The 13,694-nt window shown below is 40.6% G+C and overlaps 1 protein-coding gene across 3 annotated transcripts in view; it reads right to left on the bottom strand.

Annotated features, from left to right (window-relative positions):
- Positions 1 to 13,694, bottom strand: part of LOC120558112 (inactive rhomboid protein 2-like) — a 34,861-nt gene that overhangs the window by 5,624 nt on the left and 15,543 nt on the right. For all 3 annotated transcript variants that reach the window (XM_039799025.1, XM_039799032.1, XM_039799016.1), the window contains 16 exons: positions 11,558 to 11,707; positions 9,215 to 9,378; positions 8,619 to 8,802; positions 7,596 to 7,817; positions 7,282 to 7,410; positions 6,747 to 6,856; positions 6,083 to 6,301; positions 5,836 to 5,947; positions 5,377 to 5,451; positions 4,976 to 5,137; positions 4,453 to 4,538; positions 4,225 to 4,288; positions 3,969 to 4,063; positions 3,759 to 3,834; positions 3,573 to 3,673; positions 2,868 to 3,021 (listed from right to left, as the gene is read on the bottom strand). In XM_039799025.1, the coding sequence (XP_039654959.1) occupies positions 2,868 to 3,021; positions 3,573 to 3,673; positions 3,759 to 3,834; positions 3,969 to 4,063; positions 4,225 to 4,288; positions 4,453 to 4,538; positions 4,976 to 5,137; positions 5,377 to 5,451; positions 5,836 to 5,947; positions 6,083 to 6,301; positions 6,747 to 6,856; positions 7,282 to 7,410; positions 7,596 to 7,817; positions 8,619 to 8,802; positions 9,215 to 9,378; positions 11,558 to 11,695 (2,091 nt within the window). In that variant the 5' untranslated portion in view covers positions 11,696 to 11,707. The remainder of the gene's footprint in view (positions 1 to 2,867; positions 3,022 to 3,572; positions 3,674 to 3,758; positions 3,835 to 3,968; positions 4,064 to 4,224; positions 4,289 to 4,452; positions 4,539 to 4,975; positions 5,138 to 5,376; positions 5,452 to 5,835; positions 5,948 to 6,082; positions 6,302 to 6,746; positions 6,857 to 7,281; positions 7,411 to 7,595; positions 7,818 to 8,618; positions 8,803 to 9,214; positions 9,379 to 11,557; positions 11,708 to 13,694) is intronic.

Raw genomic sequence — 13,694 nt, 5'->3', positions numbered from 1 at the left:
CTTCTATAAGAGTAGAGTTACTCCAAAAAGGAACAGGAGGAATTGTTGCAGATTCAGACCTGTGGTGCTTCCGGAAAGGATGGCTATTCTATGCGTTTTAAATATCAGTATATCTCCTGGTTCATTCTTATATTTTCGCCCTGTGTGTATGGCATAAAACATGTGTCTAATCTGCTAAATCCTTCTTTTACACATCCTGATGTATTATTTGTTACTCCAACAATGTTGGTACAGTGACATCTTTATTTTACTTTTAACTAATGTCTGCCTAAAATGTACAAGGACTGCATTTATTAAACTTCAAAGCTATGGTCTGTGTTGGTAAAGGTCTGCACAGGTTGTTCTTGAGATGCTCCACATGTTGATGAAACATTTATTTCATTATATTTTCATTAGATCTGTGCTGCCGGGATGAAGATGTGTGGTGAAGCAAAAAATACACTCAATACCTTTTATTAAATTCCTTCAAAGTCTTCACAACATATATTATACGAGTCTGGACAGACATGGATGTAAACTGCAACATGACTGGTTGGCGGAGGCATACAACTGCAAGGTGGTAATTCTAGTTTTTTTGGAGTTGATTACAGAGACTTGTTGTAGCCTAAAACCAACACATGATGTGCAGTGCGCTTAACCCTTGGTGGGATGGCACTGCTCTCTTCATACAAATGACTCAACCACAGTAAAGCAGTCTCATAATGTTATCCACTTAAGCTCAGTTTCTCCAGGCACTTTCACAGTTAACACCAAGAGGTGTTTTCTGTGCCCCTGCTGACCTCTATAGATGGGGGGAGCCAGATCAGCTCTAATAATCCCCAGCATGAGAAACTCCCCTCCGGTAAGTGAGCCAAGGTAAGCTGATAAGCCACTGAGTGGGAATAGCAGACAAACAACAAACTCTAGCTACAATAGACATATATTTATGTTTTTTTTACACTTTACCTTTCCTTACCCTTTGTTCTGATACATTACATACAAACATTTTGTAACAGCATCAGAAACTGCTGCAACATGAGCGGTAAAGGCTGTTTTGGTTCATGAGCACATTCAGACCAGATTTAGCAGCTAATAAGTCAAAATATAGACGGAGCGCGGAGGAGGGGAAAAGAACAATCGTCAAGTACACTAAACAGACAATTGAATAATGGGCAACAGCTTTGGGTCTTTAATTCCATATGTCACATCTTTCTTACACACCAGGTATTTGACAGCTCAGAGAACAGTATGACAATATCAGAGTTTCTACAGGTTTCACCAAGTCAAATTTAAGACTTTTTAAGACCATTATGAATTAAATTTAAGACTTATATCACAGCATTAAAAACAAAGTCCGATGTCAGAGTACAGAAACAATGTCTGAAACAATCCCCTGATTTCCTCATTGGCATTACAGGACTGGTGTCTAGATTGGCTGCGATATAAGTTGCATGTTGGTCTCATTTGTAGTACAGTGAATTATATTTGGACTAGTGACAAAAAGAACTACAACACCACAGAATTCTAAAGCGCTGCAGGATTATTTAATGAGCATTAGAGGTAGCGTTACATTGATGTAGGAAAATTAAGACCGGTTTAAAATTATTTAAGACCTAGAACACAATACTTCAGCGAAATTAAGACTTTTTAAGGTCTTGATTTTGAAAGGTTAGACTTTTTAGGACCCTGCTGAAACCCTGAACATGTTTTAATGTCAGTGTGCACATATCTGCATATGTCAAGTGTGGGTACTTACATATATGTAAAAGAAAACAGACGACGGAAAGTATTTGCACAAATATATAGATGCTTGTTTGTAAATGCATCTATCCTTAATTACAATAGACTCATGTGCATACTGTACATACAGTGCCCAAGGCTTATTATGTAAAGCTGTCAGTTTTGGCAATCATGTTAAAGGAACATGCCAACTTATTGGGAATTTAGCTTATTCACCGTAACCCCCAGAGTTAGACAAGTCGATACATACCCTTCTCATCTCCGTGCGTGCTGTAAGGCTGTCTGACGGCTCCAGTGGCATCAGGCCAGCACAGCACATGCAGGTGAATGGTTCCAGTAATCCTACTGCTCCGAATAAGTGACAAAATAACGTCAACATGTTCCAATTTACATGTTGTGATTTGTAGAGTCACAGCATGTACAAAAAACAACGTAACATGAGACACAGCCACCTTCTAATCGTAAACAAACCGGGAACTATATTCTCAGGCGGAAGAATATAGTACTTTGGCGGAGTGATATGCTCGCAGCGAGCCTGTCTGAGAATGTAGTTCCCGGTTTGTTTACGGTTAGAAGGTGGCTGTGTCTCATGTTACGTTGTTTTTTGTACACGCTGTGACTCTACAAATCACAACATGTAAATAGGAACATGTTGGCGTTATTTTGTCACTTATTCAGAGCAGTAGGCTAGTTGGAACCAGTTACCTGCAGGTTCTGTGCTAGGCTAAGCTACCGGTGGAGCCGTCAGACAGCATTACAACACGCACGGACACGAGAAGGGTATGTATGGACTTGTCTTACTCTGGGGGTTACGGTGAATAAGCTAAAGTCCCAATAAGTCGGCATGTTCCTTTAATAGATTAAACCGGCTTTTTGTTCATTTTACTGAATATTACCTTTGGTTTACTTTTGTAAACACTCACAAAAAAAGGTTTGCTTACAAAAAAGGGGAAACAGTACTGCAACTGTTATTCACTAACAGCCAAATGAAGCCCACCCAAACTCCATCTGCTGAAGTCGTCTACATTCTACTCCAGCCTGCATGCTGGATCAACCCGCCAAAACATTAAGTGTTCTTAGGAGTCTACTGTATAAGTGTGCACTTTGTTTGTGTGCATTTTATGTCTGTGCATGCATGAAGAACTCACCTCAGCTCTGTAGGGCAGGAACAGGGCAGAGGCAAGGTTTCCAGTGATACCACTGAGGATATAAATGATGGAGATGCGGACCCAACCTGCCAGCTTCTCCAGGTCTCTCAGTATGGTCATCTGGAACACCACCGACACCACGCAGTGTAACAGCCTACAAACACATCAGTCAGAGAATTAAACATCTGTGCAGTCTGCTGGTATTTCAACCATTGTATTATATCGAATGTGCATTTTTACGCACATCTGCACTTTTCCCATAAAGCTTCCTTGTTGGCCTGTTTGCATGTTTTTAAAGCAGACCTGGAGGATTTCTCACGTACCTAGTATTAGCACTAAGTATCAGTATTCATATGAGTAAGCAGCTCACAAGCACTGGGGCCTCATTTACAAATATTTCATTAAGTTTAAATCCCGAAGGATGCAGACAATGAAACTGCACTTACTGGTAGTAATCATTCATGGCAAATGGCTCATTGACTTAGCTTATTATTATTATTATTATTATTTCAACTCTGTTAGCACTTATGAAGTGTCACTTTTTAATGGCTACATCTATACTTGAATGGCTGACTCAGCTGAAAACCAGAAAAATTAAAAATTAAAATGAGAAATAAGAAAATTAATTTAAATGTGTTCAAAATGTTTACTTGAAGAGAAATAAAATCTTTGTCCAAAGAGGTTTGTGAGGAAGGCGGTGCGTACCCAGCATGGAGGAAGAGAGAGAGCCAGAGACGGTAGAACTGGTCAGGAACATCAGGGTTGAGGAAAGGCAACAAGCCGCACACATCATCCAGACAGTGGACCTGCGCAAGAGTAGTGTATGGATTCAGCAATGTACTAACACACTGACAGACAGACATTCCCCTAACACACCTGCACACACACTACCTGTGAGCAGAGTGTGGCATCCTCGTGGAAGTAACCATGCATGAAAAGGCAATACTCTCTGGTCGTGATCTCACATCTACAGGAGGGAAAGCAAAATGCAATTCAAATTTTCTCCAGATGACCTGGCAATGCAACTGACTAAGAAGTGGGGCAGTAGATCAAGGTGATATCTGCAGGCTTTGAAGTCGGTAAACAACACACAAGTCTCACCTGCCCTTAGTTCCTATGCAGCAAGGCCGTCCCTTGATGTTACAGTCCATGTGTCTGTAACCTGTGTGGTTCCACTTCTTTGGGTAAGTACACACCTGGAGGAGGACAAGCAATGAGCCGTTACATAGACATGCTGTACAATGATCTTTGCCTTTATCTTATTTCCTGTTGTACGCCTCAGACACACGATAGTAGCACAGGAACAAATATGTGGTTAAATGAACAATGCTAAGGTAGAAAATTAATTTCCCCTTACCGGCCACTGGGTGATGTCATCCGGCCACGTATGAGGCTCTGCAGAGGCAGGCTCTTCACACACTCTGGTCACAACATGCAACACACAAGGGCAAAAGAAGGCTTGAAATAACAAGCAAATGTTGGCAATTAATTCACTTACAAATCCATAATGCAATAATCCAATTTACTTGATTTTTCTTAATGTTCCACATGTCATGTGGCACAATGATCACATGCATATTCTTACCTGGGATCCTGGTGACAGACAGAACCGGAGGACCTGCTGATGTCCACTTGCTCATTCTTCCATTTAATAAAGGTGGCCAGCGTCTCCTGCATATACAGATATTTTTGTATTCAATTTTAAGCATTATTATTATTATTATTATTATCATATTTTCCCACAAACAACTTAAAAATATCTAGAAAGATTTGTTACATTTAAATCTTGTTGTTGCACTTACTATTTAAACTCTTTCTTGACATATTTAATTACTGTAATGGCAAAAACTGTGCAGAAGTACGCAAAGAATAGTGATTATATGATTACAGATTATAATCTCATATGCGTGTGTGTGTTTGGAGTGTATGCAGTTTCTAGCTTGAAGTGTGTACAATTTAAGCATATTGAATTGATTTGAGGTTTTTAAGTGCAATTTATTGTGCATGATTACTGAATGTGTCTTTGCTTGACTTCTTTCTCAAACCGAAGGTTTCTTATACCGACAAGCTAATGAACTAAGTATCAAGGTGCAGGATAAACCACTTACGGAGCAGCCAGAGCTGAGGGTCTGCACGCATCCAGAGTTGTCATTCTGTACACAGCAGCCGGACGCTCTCTCCAGGTCTTTGGCCTTCTGGATCAGACTGACTATCTGTGTGTCCTTACGGATGCACGGTGAGAACTTGGCCCCCAGGTGGATCAGGTCGTCCTGAAAAGTGGAGGAAATGATCGTAAACATACACAAACCTGGCATAGTTAAATGATCTAAAAAGAAGAAAAAAATCATCCATCCTATTATTTCTGGATGTACTCTATCTTTCAACAAGTTGTAAATATGTGTTCACAAAACCTCACATGTTGAATATGGGAAACAAAAATAATCTATAATCTAATAAAAGGGAATATCCTTTATTTATTTAGCCAAACTGAGACCAGCAAGCTACTCACAGATCTTGGACCAATCCAGAAGTTCTCCTGTTGGATATACTTGACACTCTCATAAATGCCTTTGTTCTTCAGCACCTACAGAGGGCAACAGAGTGACAAAGTTGGCAAATTTAAAGTTAATTGTTCAATGTTCTTTTATGATTTCTCAGTGAAGGATAACAATAAAAAAAACAAAAAAACATTTTGTCTCTTAAATGCGTCTTTTTGTTTGATGAATTGTATTTGCTTAGTAGATAAAGAAAGGGATCACTTTTAAGTCGCTTTCAATATTTAATGCTCTCAGTCATGTATTGATTGAGCAGATTATGTAACTGGATCCAAACAGCATTGATTGCTACACAAAAAGCAATAACTAGCCACTTTGGCACTACAGATAGCAGGATGTTTATGTCCTCTTGGTAGTAAAATGCAACTAATCATGTCAAAAAATTTCAAATGAAAGTTTTGAGTTTCACTCACCAGTTCAGACGTGGAATGTTGTGCAAACCCCACAGGGGCAAAACCATATGTACAACAGGCCAGCAAAGTGATTACTATATGGACAAACGTGATCCAGTAGGCAAAGTAGGGCCTAAAATACACAGCAGAGAACCACTGTAAATCAGGTGAAAATCATGACTAGCCAACACATACTGTCAGTCCTGGTGTCAAACATCACATTACAGGGGAGAAAAATGTCCTGGAAGATTATCTAGTCATTTGAGACCTGTGGCTGTGGAAGTCATCCAGCTGCTTCTGGATGTTGCTGCTGAGGCTGCGTCGGTAGTGCCGGTTCAGCCACTTTCCAACGACGCCCATGCCGTACTGACGCTTGTGTTTATCAAATGCAAAGTGCTTAACTTGGGAGGCAATACGACCACCCCGGCGGGGGTGTTTCTTTTCGGGGGCTACCGTTGGTGTCCTGGGCTTTCGGGATATTTCCTTACTGGGGTTGTGAAAAAGACATGAAAGAAATGAAAAAAGGGAGAGAATGAGGGTGAGGCAAGAGTGATGGAGGGAGCAGAAGGGGGGGAGGGGGGTAGACAGATAAATCAGAAGAAAGAAAATGAATGCGTACAAATTAAACGATTGCATATGAAATGCGATACATAAATATAAGAAAACCCTAACTAATTTAAAAGGAAAAAAAGTATAAACATAACGTTCAAAATTATGCCTTTGTTATGGTCTACATGCAGAAGTTGTATTGACTTCTAACAGCAATAAGTGTACTTTGGCAGACCTTAAAATTAATATTTAATAAAGTTATGATGATTAATATCTGGAACATGGCCTTTGTGTGTGGCAAAATAAGGATTATTGAATATTCTTGCACTAAGAACTATAGGAGCCTGACACAAGTTCAGTGACTTTGTTGTGTATTTACTCACAAGCTCGGGAACTTCTGGTCAGGCTGCTCACAGGGAGCAAAAGCTGCAGACATGGGAGGTGATTCAAATACATCATCCGCCATAGAGTACAACTCATCATGGGCATCAACCTATACAGAAGAGTAATGGAGGTCACAGAGGAGGAAGAGTGCAGGAAGAAAAAAATGGAAAACAATGATTAATTAGCAGCCAGGCCTCATGTGTTTAGACACTATGATCTACGAGGGTGGAAATACAGGACACCTGAGATGATGAGCAGCTCCTGAGTTTTATCTGTCTAACATCCCATATTCTAATAGGTTTGACATATAGAAGGTTATAGAGGGTTATAGAAGGTTTGACAAATATATACTTATTGGAAGGAAGGAAAAATGATATAAAGAAAGAAAAAGATAGCGGTTGCTGTAGAAAGGGAGGCTATGAGAGATTAGAAGTGAAAGTGAAACAGATTGGTGGAGAAGTGTGACTGCTGACATACGCAGGAAGGGAAAGGAAGATTAAAAATGTCCAGCAAAGAGAGAAATTGGCTGCTGACCTTGCTGAAGAAGAGCGACTCGGACGTGTCTGCGGAGTCCACGGTGTCATCGTCCATCCAGCTGGGCCGGACAAAGCTCCTCTTATGGAAACTGCGACCTGTCTGGGAGCCTGCCAAGCCGCTACGGCCCTGAACAACATAAGCAGCGCATAATACGTTACTTTACACATGCATAAATGTTTCTTAGATCAGTTCTGCTCTACTTAGAAATAAGCTAACAATAATTAAAACATTAAAAAGGTATGTTGACAACTGTCCCTCTTCTACCTGGCTTACATCCTAACACACACAAAGGTTTCTGGTACCCCACCCACCCTCAGCAGGTTGGATGCAGCTCGGATGCTCATGCGGGCGACAGACTCCCTCTTACGCATTGGGAAACGGCTGTACCCGGAGCGCTGGCTGGTGAAGGAGCTGAGTGAGGTGACACCCGGGGTGACAGGACCCCCCTGAGTGGTGTGGGGCGTCCTGGGGGAGCGACCGTCCATCTCATCTGGGCAACGGAAGGCTCGCCCCCGTGCCAGGGGATCCACAATCTACCAAAAACGGAGATTAGGGTCAACCGGACATAGATATTTTCATCATGATATTAACATAAACTCTGCCAAACCATACTAAAAATCTGAGTGTGACACTTGAGAAAGAGCTGCTCTCTCGTATGTTTTTGTGTGCATGTATTTGTGTAAAGCAGGAATTAAACAAAATTCCTATAAGATGAAAATTCTTATCACTGGCCTTCCAGATTACAAGAGATGCAGAGACAAAACAAGCAGATAAGGATAGGCACAAAAAAAACCAAAATACTGGATGATGAGTAGATGAGTAGAGCTGTCTGACATGGACTGAAGGGAGGGACATGATTCATCTGGGGCACAGATGGTCCACGTCTGTCACCGTACAGCACTCTACTTTATTAAAGCCAGACACATTTTTCCCTTTCTCCTCACAATCTCCTTCTCTTAACATCGATATTTCTTCCTGTCTCTCCAGAGAAGACTCTCAGGGTCATAACGTCAAATCACACAGGTGGGAAAATTATTACCATTATAAATTATTACTTGTTGGCTGGTTGTGAAATTGAGTGGAAACTGGAATCCTCAGTGGAAAGACCCCATGACTCAGAGCCTGCTGTGTCTCGTCCAGTTTCTTTTTGCTGTTAGTGTAACTTATTACCTTGGTACGATATTTTGGTCTAATAATGCAACAGGCAACCAGGATAATAAAGATGTTTCTAAACAAATTATGTTGAAGAAAACCTTAATCAGGATGTCAATTAATGGCTGGTTTAGAGTGTTAAGCCACGCAGTAACTGTATACCTCTCTTGACAGTACAATACCTTGGGCATCTTGTGTGTGGCTGGTGAGTCCAGGCCCTGGTCGAAGCTGGAGGCTGTCTCAGGCTCTCTATATTGGGCCTTTAGCTTGCCATAACGCTGGCTGCAGTGGCGCAGGCTCTTCCTGTGCCATACCTGCTGCTTAGTCTCACAGTCTTCCCCAACCCCAAACCACTGGGCTGTATTCCTACAGGTACGGAAGTAAGAGGGTGGCCTCAGTATCACAGAACACAATCAAATAGCATTATCTCAATCATGAGACTTTTGGGATACGTTGCTGATAAGTGCTGAGAAAATAATTGTCTGTTGTCTACTGATTAGAGGGATTCTGTATAAGGCTTTTTTTTTTTGCTGAATGAACTATGGGGACTAAAACATGCACGGTTTGACTTTTTAGGGTGAATGATCTGTAGGGTACAGCACTTGCATTTCTTGTGTAATACAATTTGATGAGAGTGCTTTGCTGATTTGTTTTTTTCATGGGCTCCTGACCTCGCTGACTATTTATTGCAGGTCTCTAATTAAAAAAGCAACCTGAATTGGGAGTGACATGAACAAAAATAATAAACATGAATCAAACAACAAAATCATCATCTTACTTGCGGATGCTTTGTGAGAGCGACGTTTGTCTTCCAAACTTTGCCCTTCTGTCTCTGAATGAGAAGCCTCCATCTCCTGCTCCATCTCTGGCTCCGCTGATGCTCTCGGACACAGAACCGCTGGCTTGACCTGCCGCGCTTTTCTTCAGGGACGGTCGTAGTGGCTGACCAGAAGAAAGGAGGAATACTGTCACAGCACAGTAATTGTTATAACGGTATGATAATTATAAACAGTGCGTACACAGAGTGGTAAATTGAAATATTAAATAGTGTTACAATTACAGTTGAAGGAATATTACAATAACATAAATAAAGCAGCAGTAGTGGCAACAGCAGCATGGATAATTAGTCTACAGTACTTTACTGGCCAATTAGCAGAATAGAACCCAATTAATTAATGACTATTATTAAATCATAACACTGTTAAGAAAGTAATTAGGTAATAACTGTCATGACTGCAGTACTCTTGGTCTGTGGTAAGACTAAATGCCTGCATCGAGATATCTGGATTAAGTGCACATTTAATGCGGACAGTTGTGTTCAGTCAATATTTTGTATGGTCGGGTATTGCTAAAAAGGGCCCCGCTCTCTTAAACACCTACTTGTGTATGCCGTTTATAGTGTTCTTCGATTATGTGGGGTTCAGTGATTCCTGTGAGAGTCCATTATCTTAACCTGCAGTGACTCTGCAGTTGGTGCGGCTAATGGTGCTGTCATTCGGAGAGTTAATGGGGCTCGAAGCAAGCTGAAAGTGAGCCGTATGTTCAGGTTGTGGCTCAGCTTGTCGGAATAGGGGAATACACCGTTTCTGCCACCGTAGAGCCATTGACAAAGCAAAATAATGGTCGCACATATAAATTCTAGACTCTTGGACACTTTATGAAGGATTTGTGCATTTAATTATCTCTATAGGCTTGACAGAAAAGAGCCTAGATTAACGACCTTAGTAAATGGTGTGGTAGTCATATTTAGTGGAAGCAGCAACTCACAATAACAACAAACAAAGAATAAAACCTTACAAAATTCCTTACCCCTTAGTTTTACAGATAATAAAAATCTAAATTGAATTTGTAATTACAAGGACTGAAGTTTTCAAATTTACATGTAATAGTTTCAGTATTAACTACAGCAGTACATGAAGTTGCAAAGCATTTTAGTATTATTACCAAATTTAGTATTATTCAAATGTGTCTTAGTAATGGAAAAATACCACAGTGTGGGGCCAGTTTCTGCTTCTTCTTTTCTCTACAGTACACGCCCGAGTTCACACTTTATTTGCATCTTTATTACACTAGTTGCTCTTTCAGGACAGTTTAACTGTCGCATGCTCAATTAAACTCCGACTACCTACCACTTTGTGTTGCTGAAATGCCATCATTTCTGTTCTAGGCATGGGCTCACAGAGGGAAAATGTATGGCCTTGTGCCCAAAGACTGCAAGACAGCTGTCCAAAATGCTTCCCTTTCCAAGTAAATGGCTATTGAGAGGAACAGAGGGAGAGCATGCTACCCCGATTAACATGATTTAATCCCGTTTGAACTTTTAAAAATAAAGTACTGCCCCAGGTCTTTTTGTCTTCACCACGTACAGTATATGCAAACTCTGAGTCGAATGATTAGTATGCATTGCATCTCCTTCCAAGGAGTCCATCAACCCAAGAGAGCTAAATGACTTGCATTACCTGCTGTAAGGATATGAGGGATGATTAAAGCTTTTTTGCAATTAATACTAAACTCCAATTTGAAATTCCACCTTCTGATGCTCTAATTCAGTGGTTGTCTTTATTTTTTCTTCAATAATGTACCGCCTTTGAAATATTACTGGTACTCCCTGAACTGTGCAAAAAAAAAAAAAAACTATATAAAAGAGGTACAATACAACTCTGCGTCTGTTTAAGCTAAACAACAACCATGTAACTGAAAAACACTTAAGTGCTAGCATACATTTTGAATGTTTAGAATCCATCACTAAATTTGTTTGTTTTTATAGTACAATTATTTTACGAAATAATCCTAATACTTTGGAAATAACAATTCCAAGGTACCCCTAGGGGTACTAGAACTGCCATTTGAGAAACACTGCTCTAACTCTCTTTCTTGTATTAACTTTTTTTGAGTTACCAATTGATTTGAAACTTAAATAAATTGCCTGGTGACTGAATAATCGACTAACAGCCCAGGGTACTTTTTACACGTTTTATCAATTCAACACGCATGGTATAGTGCTTAACACCAGCACTATGAGAGGAAGTAGTCGTCATTGTGATAACACATCTTCTTAGAGACAATCTGCCCAAGAGGCCAGGCAGTGAAAGACAGGGTCAGGTCAAAACAGTCAGCCTACCTGTTTTGCAGGGCCATGGTACATATTCTCCTCAGGCGGAGGGATGGCTATTACAAGGCTGGGCGGCTTCTTGCTCTTTAGACGACTATCTGGTTGACCTCCGCTTGCAGGAGGCTCCTCCCCCCCCTGTGATGCCATCCTGTCAGAGTGCTGGAGATATGAAAATGTAATAAAAAAAAAAAAAATACATAATTATAACATTTATGTCACATAAGATCGGTTTACACTATTATTATACTAGAATGCTGCTGTGACACAGAAAGAAAAGATTTTAACCAAATTATAGTAAATAGATTGCACATGCCCTTTCAAATTGCAGCCACTTTAAAGCAGTAACACCAATTATCACAACAGCACATGTGAGCTTGTCCACACTGAACAGTCCAAAGTAGCTGGGCTGCGAGTGAGGTAATATTAGTGGAAGATATGCAGATGTTTTATATTAGTAAGGCACAAATATTCTGTAATGAGATTGCATGTAATTTCTTGTAACCTTTCTTCTAAACAGGATTACTGTTAGTTTTGTTGACAGAAAATATGACAAGATATGTTAATAAACAACCACTTTTTCGAAGATAAGACAAGGATGCACCGAATCCAGGATTCGGGTTCGGCCGAATATCGAGCTTTTTGATGGGGTTTGGTTTCTGCCGAACCGTAGAATTTTTTTTCCACCGAACCCTACGCTTGCACTAGGTGCGCTACGCTGGTCGACATAATGATGCCGGCGTTGATTACGGGAAGGCGTTTACATAGGTGGACCGTTCAGTGCAGTAGGCTGTGAGAAAGTGAAAATGGAACTAGAGCAGAAAGTGTTGTTTGGCAGTACTTTCAGTCAAAAGAGGGCGATTCAAGTAGAGCTACATGTTGAATTTGCAATGCCGATTTGTCTCGTGGTGGCAAGGACCCTAAACAATACACAACATCGCCGCTGTTAAGACATTTGTGTATGAAACATCCGAAAGAAGACAAGTTATGCATGAAGGAATCTACAGACAGCAGCCAAAATGCAGCAACTTCAGATACGGCAAAGTAAGGACAGTCACAGCTAAAAACCTGTGTTAACCAGACAGTGCCTCTCCCGGGCTGTCAGCTGTTCTCTCTGCAAATGACAGCTCCCTACAGTGGGAGCGGAGTGACCGAACGGCCGGCTGCTACTCGTTAGCTTTCTAATTTCACCCACCCAACATGCCTTCATCATACACTGGTTAGCGGAAATTTGCCAAACAAAATTGTCACTCATCTGGCGATAGCGATGTGCTTTCCTACGATGTGAAAAAAACATGTGAATTCAACATTAAAGTATGAACCATTGGTAGCAACCACGCCCCAAAGCTTTTTAACTGGACTAACATTGGGAGAAGCGATGTGTATTATCAGCTGAATAGCTTAGCCGCCCGGCTAATGGACCCACATTTGTATCTTGAAAGTTACCCACTAATAATACGCCCGAATGATAAAACGTCTGCAAGTAACAAATAAGGTTATGCTCTCATAATACGATGGATTGGAAAAGTACACCAGAAGTTTATGAACACTTGCCTGCTCTCTTCAGCTCTCTGTTGCTGCTGCTGCTACCTGCAGTTAGACGAGTGCTTAGGACGTCTACAAATTACACACGAAAAGAGTTACAACAAAAATATTTATTAATTCTATGTAGCGTATGGCTAATTTAATGATTAAATAAGGTAATGTCTCCAAACTTACCCCATTATTACTTGTCTCCTGCTAGTTATATTACAGCACTCTAAAAATATTGTTGTTGTATCTCTTTTCGGTGTTGTAATTTGTAAATGTCCCTAAGCCAACTCGTCTCTACAGCAGCAACAACAACAGCAGAGAGCTGAAGAGAGCAGGCAAGCAAGTTATATTTACATAAACTTCTGGTTGTATTTACAAACTTTCCAATCCATCGTTTTATGAGTGCATAACCTATATATACTAGTTTAGACCTTTGGTATCATTTCGGGCATTATTAGTGGGGTCATTTAACCCTTGTGTGGTCCTTCGGGTCCCAGTGACCGAAGGACAACACAAGGATTATGTACTTCCCTTTACTTTGTTGAGAATTGCTCTCTAAACCCTGTTTCTTGTAAAGTAAGTAAGTAAAGTTTATTTACACAACACATTACATAAC

The sequence above is a fragment of the Perca fluviatilis genome, chromosome 1 (assembly GCF_010015445.1).
Source record: "Perca fluviatilis chromosome 1, GENO_Pfluv_1.0, whole genome shotgun sequence".
Lineage (NCBI taxonomy): Eukaryota > Metazoa > Chordata > Actinopteri > Perciformes > Percidae > Perca > Perca fluviatilis.
Note: the sequence above shows the minus strand (reverse complement) of the source record. Positions and strands in the feature narration are given on the sequence as shown.